Source organism: Limulus polyphemus, unplaced genomic scaffold (assembly GCF_000517525.1).
Source record: "Limulus polyphemus unplaced genomic scaffold, Limulus_polyphemus-2.1.2 Scaffold111, whole genome shotgun sequence".
NCBI classification, from domain to species: domain Eukaryota; kingdom Metazoa; phylum Arthropoda; class Merostomata; order Xiphosura; family Limulidae; genus Limulus; species Limulus polyphemus.
The window spans coordinates 109,507-118,011 of record NW_013665721.1 but is presented as its reverse complement, the minus strand read 5'-3'; the positions used below and the strand labels follow the sequence as shown (position 1 = coordinate 118,011).

At 32.4% G+C, this 8,505-nt stretch overlaps 1 protein-coding gene across 1 annotated transcript in view; it reads right to left on the bottom strand.

The window, feature by feature from the left end:
• LOC106471191 (ankyrin repeat and death domain-containing protein 1A-like) overlaps window positions 1–8,047 on the bottom strand; it is a 28,108-nt gene extending 20,061 nt beyond the window's left edge. Inside the window, exons 1-3 of the mRNA XM_022400830.1 lie at window positions 7,357–8,047; window positions 5,803–5,901; window positions 5,606–5,704 (exon numbers count right to left, since the gene is read on the bottom strand). Of these exons, the coding sequence (XP_022256538.1) occupies window positions 5,606–5,704; window positions 5,803–5,901 (198 nt within the window). The 5' untranslated portion in view covers window positions 7,357–8,047. The remainder of the gene's footprint in view (window positions 1–5,605; window positions 5,705–5,802; window positions 5,902–7,356) is intronic.
• Window positions 8,048–8,505: the final 458 nt, after the last annotated feature.

Here is an 8,505-nt window from a genome sequence, read left to right as displayed (position 1 = left end):
GCATGTTTGGTGGGACGGGGATTCGAACCCGCGACCCACCACCTGGCCATGCCGGGCCCACAAATAAATAATGTCTTAATATAACTTCTACTTACCAATTTTGTCGCATATATGACATTTTCTGTATCTTCTGTATTTTACAGAAAACACAAATTCTGAATATACAGTGTTGAACTAACTGGCTGGCTCAATAACCTATTAACAAACAACCTACTGTCGCCTAACTTGTGTTTTTATGCTTTAAAATCATTTCCAAAAATAATTTTTCTATTTCATTTTTTATGACGTCCCAGTTGTGAGCTTGATAAAATTATCTACATATTGATATGGATTTTCTTGAAAATGGCCATAAAAGTCCATTTTGAGAGAGAACTTTAAAACATCACTGCAAGGCTTAACTTTCTTAACGTTAAACAAACATTCAAGAAATAATTTCAAAGCTTGAATCGACTTAGGGTTTTTAAAGTTCCGAATAATTAGTGTTTCTTTTTTTCTTTCGTAATCCCTCAATAACATTTCAATCATGTAAATATTTTGAGATTAATTCCACTTCGTTCATGATAATGTTACAACCTTTTGCCAACGGTGTCAATAATTTAATATTTCGTGAATCAAACACGGTTCTACATCATTCCATCAGTTATTTTCATTAAGTTTTATTTTTTATTTGTCACATGACTATTTTAAGTTAAAGTAATCGTAATTTTTCTCCTTTACCCTGTATCTCACTTATATTAGGCTAAATAATATTTTTGTCAATAATTTAAATACTTATCTTCATGTATCAAAAGTCTTAAGGATTTGTAACGTCTTAATACTTTTCAAAACCAGGATAGAATAAAATAATTAAACATCTTGGATTTGCGAGCAACTCATCCGACATAAATATAACTGTGTTCTCCAAATAACGTTTCTACACTTTGAGGATGGTGTCCGATGTGACGTGGCCCTTAGAGACTTAAAAGAATGTAACCAATAAAAGAGAGCTGTCACGTAGTTTTTCAAGAATTCAAGGTTCTCAAGAGGAAAATGTCAATAACACGGTGCCTGACTTAAAGTTTGTTTTTTTTTTTTTTTTGGTTTAGGATTTCTTACTCCAAGATGCATTCCCTTACTTGCACTTGTTTTTTTTTCTTCTCACAATTCTAATGCACTGCTGACGAAAATAAATAATTATATAAAATAGGAAATGCTTAAATTCTTGAGGCATTTAACGATAGACCTTTATTTCTTTATCTGAATAATTTACAGCGTAGTAATCACTAAGCACGGTAGTGCTTATCATGTAGGAAGGGGCGGAGAAAACAAGGCTGCTGCATTCAAGCTATTACTCTATGATGCTTACAAATAACTACTAAAGTTGAGTTATAGCCTTATTTGAGCACCTAATTGCCATTATCGAGTGTTTCACAGCTTCTGAGACTCCCAATATTATTGAAAAGTGTTCATCTTTGTTTTTATTTCCCCACAATAGTAAAAAAATTAGCAAGTTTTTGAAATGGTTTTAGTACGACAGAAAATCATTTAAAGAATACTAAGGAACAGGCTACCACTGAGCACGGTAGTGCTTAGTATGTAGGGATGGGTTAAGAAAATAATGACCGTCACATTCAATCTATTACTCCATGATGCTTACAAATAACTGCTAAAGTTGAGTTATAGCCTTATTTGAGCACCTATTGCTATTATAGAATGTATCACAGCTTATATACCAGTAATATTATTCTGTTCTTCTACCACACGTATTTTTGTGGGAAAATAATAAAAAGGAAAACTACTACTTAGCAGTGAGTTCAGTTTATAGCATATATTATATCCATGTTTCATAAATAACAGTTTAATTTCTAGTCGCTAGATGGCAGCACGAAGTGTTCTTATATAACGACCTTGGTGACTTCCTTGCACAAACATGATATCTGTTAAAACAGTTTCAGTAAAAATAAATAAATAAAGAATAGCCTAAATTAGTATTCATTTTATAAATGAGATCAAGTAGTATGCAACTCACATATCTGTGTACATGTTATTGATATCTCAGTTTATCAACACCAGTTTCTTAATTTTAATTACCAAAACAATACATTATATAGCGGTCTACTTTTCTTCAAATGTTCGGTGAAGCCGAGCCTGGCAGCTGTGTATGTATGCATGGTATCATACTTCATGGCCTGGGATCTGTATGATGCCCTCCCTATTAATCGACACGACCCTAGCATGTGATGGATTCGATTGTATGCACATGCAGTGAGTTGGGGGTGAAGTTGGAAGGCGTGGGTTATATAACTATCCCCTTAACGTCAATTCAGCACTTCGGGGGTACTTGTACTGTCCTGGGGGAACCATTCCAGCTTTACTGGCCTCTAATATAATCCAAAATTAAAGTAACTGACAAAATTGATATTAATATTAACAATATATATTACCATTGAATTATAAATAAATATATGAAATGTTCACTTATCAACCTATTTCAATGAATTTTTTTTAAAGTGAGGGGAAACAAGTAATAAACAATTTTTGCAAAAATTAAGTAAGATGTAGGGATGGAAATGCCAAAAAGTACAAAAACTGGGTGGGGATGAATACACAAAGCCATCATACTTAACTTTTGCAGATTTTTATATTAATTTTATTATAATAGAAACACAGGTGAAACTTACAACATATAATTTCCAGCATTTAAATTCCCAACAGTCGTGTAATCTTTACTGTGAATTATATAACTGTACATTAAACTGTAGTAAAATGTGCGATCTCTGAACGCACTGAATATTCTAGTTCCAGAGTTTTTGCAATTAAAGTTTGTTTCATTATATTCATTATAAAACTAAACAAGCGTTATCTGTTCTCGCCTCCATAATTTTAAACTGGTAGTCTGGAAGATAAATAGCTATCACCAACTTTTGAGCTACTCGACTCCAATAGTAGAACTGACCATCACTCCTGTAACGCACCCATGTTCCAAAGTGAGGGGCGCGAGTTTACGGCAAAGGGCTGTAAACCATGAGCCTTTGGATTCACATTTCGGCCACGCTATCCACTGGGCCAGTTAAACCCAGCCAACCGTGCCATCAATTTAAAATCAACTTGTACCCAGATAAATGAATTATGAAAGTTTACGAAAATATAAATCATGAATTGCAAGTGTTTGAAATATGTTGTTGGCAAAAAATAGCTCCTAACTAAAAGAAAACTATAACAACTCATTTGCTTTTTTTTAGAATTATTATTATTATTATTTTGCGCAAAGCTGCTTAAGGGTTATATGCGCATAGCCGTCATTAATTTCGAATTGACAGACCAGAGGGAAAGCAGCTAGTTAAAGCACCCACTGCTAAAAATTATCGACCTGTTCTTGTCTGTTCAAATAGTCGGAATTTATCGTCACACTTATAGCGCACCCACGACTCCATTGTGTGGAGAGCGCGTTTCTTTTTTTATTTATTTATTTTAGGCAACGGGACACGAACCATGAATCCCCTGATACACAGTCCGAGCATGCTAACCACTATACATATACAGCTAAAAATAAAGCAGACATTAAGAACGTGGAGACATTTTAGCCATAGTATTGTCAACAACATAAAAATGGTGAAATAAAAAGGACAGAAACAATTTTCATTTATCTTTAACAGTTGGTTTCATACCCTAAGGTTTATTTAAAATCATCATTACAAAGTCGAAGAGAAAAATAGCGCGTGGTATTAATGAAAGAACAAAGAAACTAGATTTTACATTGGCATAAATGTATTTGGTTTGTTTGTTGTTATGCCCAAAGCTACACAATAGGCTATCTGTGCTCTGCCCACCACGGGTATCGAAACCCGAGTTTTAGCGTTGTAAGCTTACAGAATTACCGTTGAGCCACTAGGGGACTTATAAATACATTAGCAAACGAAAATGTGGGCTTTGCTGAGATTAATACGATCTGAAAACTGAGAAGATTGCTGGTGTTTTCAAATTACTAACTTATCACTTCTTTCATGAAGGAAAAAAAAGTTATAATTACTCATCCTATGAATTAATTTAAAATAAACCAGAAAAAGCACGTTTTTACCAAAGACAACGTTTCTAAAAAGTTTAAAGATTTACTAATATCCTAAAATAATACGTAGATAAAGCTCCTACTTGTTAATAAGTCTACACTGAAAGTTAAGTCTCAGCTCTAAATAATTATTTAATATAAAATTGAAACTCACAATACTTGGTTCATCACATTTATCAGTGGTTATGTTTGTTATTGTGTTACACGTATCGTCAAGTTAGCTTAATGTTTTTGTATATATAAGAACCATGTGAAAATATTATTCGAATTACAGCCGAAAAATTGTAAATAGAGCACTTAACTAGTTATTCAATGCAACGTAATATTATAGATTGTGGCCTTTGATGTCAAGTCCTTTACTAACTAATAACCTAAAATACTTTGGTTTTGAATAACATAACTATACTCTGGCAACAATTATTCATTGTTAGTCAGTAAACTAGATGGTAATTTATTTGCGAAATTTTCTTTTCTTCATCAAAACGATTTATTTTCTTCTTTTCGGTGAAATTACACGTTTTGATGAAAAAAAGAAAATTATAAATTATCGTTTTTTTGTTTTCTGGTGTACTGATACCAGCTCTTCATATCAGACAGTCTTTATTATTGCATATATCATTTTACATTTAATTCTGATTTATTTGATTATTTTACTTTTAAATAGTACTTAGAAAAAAAAAAAAAAAAAGATGAAAAGACAATCATCCATTCGCTAGAATTATGGTTGAAACAAATGATGCAAATACTTTTCAGTCTCAGTAGTTTGTGAAAGAACGTTTGATTCCATATCAACAGAAAATATATTTTTCAGTAAAATCCTGTAAGGTATAAATGCTGAACACTTGTAACCTAAAGAAATAATAAATATTACGTACGCACGTTTCCGAGTGCAGAATGAAACCGCCTTTGTTTTTATTCGTTTTACATTGCTCCTTTAACACACCTTGAAGATGTTTTCCCAGATATAACTTATTAACGCCTTTATGAATTTCACGGGAACTCACACACAAACGCAACTAAGCCCTGGTGAACACTTGATAATTCTTCCTTGCAAAACGAGCATAGAATATTAAATATTTATATGAGCTGTGTAATGCAGAAAATTTGGTGTTTGCTATGGTAACAGCAAAGAACAAAATATAAAGAACATAACTTCTTAGCAATAATGTGTTCTAGAGTTGACATCAAAAGCAAAAAAAAGGGGGGAAGGAAGATTGTGAAAGTACAAAATAATTGTTGCAATTTATGATATAAATCTTTATATACTTTTATACTAGATAACATAAAACATGGTCAAATATTTTTTCCTGAATTATTTAAACTGTCTGAGCTCTCTTAGTGTTTGAGGTTAGTTACTAGAACAAGACAACTTGGGTAAGATTGAAAAACGTTATTTTAATTTTTCAAAATAAACAACAATAACAAAAAATCCAAGGGCAATCAGCTAATCGAACTTCATTGATTTTTTGAAATTAAAGAAACATGGTACTGAATTTAAGTTTTTCTTATATTTTACAATAATATATTACAATGTCTACTTTCCATTGAAAGTAGTCTTACCCTGTTCGTTGCTCTGCAGTTAGCTCCGTTTTCTACTAACATCTGCACCGCCCCCTTGTGGCCGAACCAGGCAGCTAGTAGAAGTGGTCTCATGCCATACTAAAAGAAAACAAATAATGTGTTTGAGCAAGATAGGCTCAGTTTTAAGCTTAGGCATGTTAAATATTGCCAAGTTGAACATAAACTAAACTACTGACCTTGTCGGCAGATTCAATATCACATTTGACCACAATAAGCATAGCCAGAATGTCCAAGTGACCACGAGAAGCTGCCCAGTGAACCGGAGCTCTGTCCATCTGAAAAGAAATTGTGTTGTTCTCTGTTTTAAATTACTATACAGTTAACTGAGCTATTACTGACAAAAAACAAACAAAAAAAAACACAAATTTGGTTTAGTTGTATTTTCATAATGAATTATCAAAATTCTTCAGCATAAATTCAGTTTAGTCCTGATTTCGTGGTGATTATCAGAAACTTTAAGCACAAATTCGGCTTAGCTCTGATTTCATAGTCAGTTATAAAAAATCTTTAGCACAAATTTGATATAGCTTTAATTACATAGTGAATTATCACTACAGGTTATGCATTCCACTGGAAAATAAAGTATCTCCAGAATCAAGCTTGGTATAATGTTATTTCCTAAAGTACGACTATTAGACACACCAACAATATCAGAGTCTTATGCACCTCTTCATATCAAGGTGATTTAATATAATACATTACACGATGTACTGCTATTTATATCATTAAATAACGAAGGATGGACATAAGTAACATCACAACTCATCAAGTAATTCTTCCATAAAATTTATTTTGAGCAAACACTTTAAAATAAAATTTCTTATATGCGTAACAGTAAAGATATGGAAAGCACTAGTCTTTGTAAAAGAGAATGTAAAATGTACTACTGGATTATTCTCGTGCATGTGTAGCGAAAAGTAATTAACAGTGGATGCATTACAAATAATATGTTGATATGAGTTAACAGAATACTGTGAGCAATGAACTATTTCGAAAATAGTTAATTCATTAAACCAAATTGGCATGACATTTTACAGTAATATCTGGTAACAATGAAATAATTTCTTAGACATGACAAAGAAAAATGCATAACTATTAATAATGGTTTCTCTCAATTTACAACAGTGGATAATTGTGACAATATAATCAATAGCGCATATAGAACGATAACTGGTAAAGCAAATCCACATCACAAGTGATATTGGAAACTTAAAAAAGTGATGGGTTGAATCTCGCTGAAATATTTAACTTGCACAAACGACAGATGAGTTGCTCTCTCTTCTTTACCTAAGCATTTCACTAATCTGAAGAAGAATAACACCTTCAAAGTGGTCTCCATGAATTAATTATTTTGGTGACTATAACCAGCTAGTTGTACTATCACGAAATCAACATTACAGTTCTGATACTAAAAACAAATTAGTGGTACGATAATAAATTGTTGTTTTGATATCTGTAAATAAAAATTATAGAGAAGAATAAATAAATTAGTTGTTACATAACTCTTCTACAAAACAACTTGACTTCAGTCCTTCCTAAATGCATGCATGTACTTCGTCATTTTTTGTTGGAAATAATAAACCATGCAGTTAGAATACTTGCATTACTAAATATGTATGTAGAATAATTCAGGCCACAAAAGAAAATGCTTATTTCAATTCCATATTGGATAAATATAAGCAGTAATTCTGTAAGCAGCCGTAATGTGAATACCAAGGTATCCTACTTACGTGACTTCTACTGTTCACATCAACTTTGGCGTTGATTAGCTTTTTCGCAGTGGGAACATCATTTTTGATGGCAGCTTCATGAAGCAAGAGCTCCTGTTTTATTTCTGTTCAGATTATGAATAGACCATTCTCAGTAACTTCAATTACTCAAAAACAAAAAACAACAGAACAAAAACGAATGTGCATTATTTTTAGTTAGTGACGCATTAGTCGCAGTTTTTGTTATATTTATTTACCTAAATAATTCAGTCCAGACCGTTCTTTATAGGCATATCTTATCTAAATAATAAAGAAAGCAGTCGAAGTAATTTTGTTTTTAAAATTTATGAATCTTTTTTTTATTATTAAGTTGTGCAAAACAGTCGCATATTTACGTCCTAACATGAAGAAATAACAGTTTAATATATGCAAATTTCACACAAAAAATACGTCTAATATTCGTATAGCACGCACGCATGTAAACAACAGAGGCGAGGAGCTGGTCAGATGGATACAACTGTGTATAGAAAAATGATCTATAGTTAGGCTTATGCAGAGTGGTTTGATAATTTTATAATATTTATCTTGTTTATTGTTTTTTTTGTTTTTGTTAAGTTCCTGCGACCTGCTTTGGCATGTATAGCCAACTATTATGTTTTCGCTTCCAACTGGATTGTTTGAATATCTACAGATGACTAACGCACAAGATAAATGACAGATTGATGACTTTTGTAGGTGACGTACCAAACTATAAATAATTGTGTTGTAACAGCTTACTTTTCGTATTCCATTAAAGTAACTCGAACTCGAAGATATGTTAAAACAGGTAATTCATCCCAGTCATGTTGCCAACCATAATATTTTCATAGGCTTTGATAACATAAATTTAGTATGGCGGTGCGTATAAGAGGATTGCATAGGCTTAACCTCCCCAGATAAACTGCCCCTTACAGGGCATTATTCTAATCAACTGAAAAATATTATATAATACATGTGGAGAGAGAGCAAAAGAGTGTGTATATGTGTCGCTGAAGAGAGTTTACTTATTTATGAGCACGAAGTGATTCTTTCCAACTACGCAATCCCACAAACGTGACAGGATAGCCTAAGTAAACGGTACATCGACACAGTACCCAGTGGTAAGTGTAAAACCATTTGAACGCTAAAACT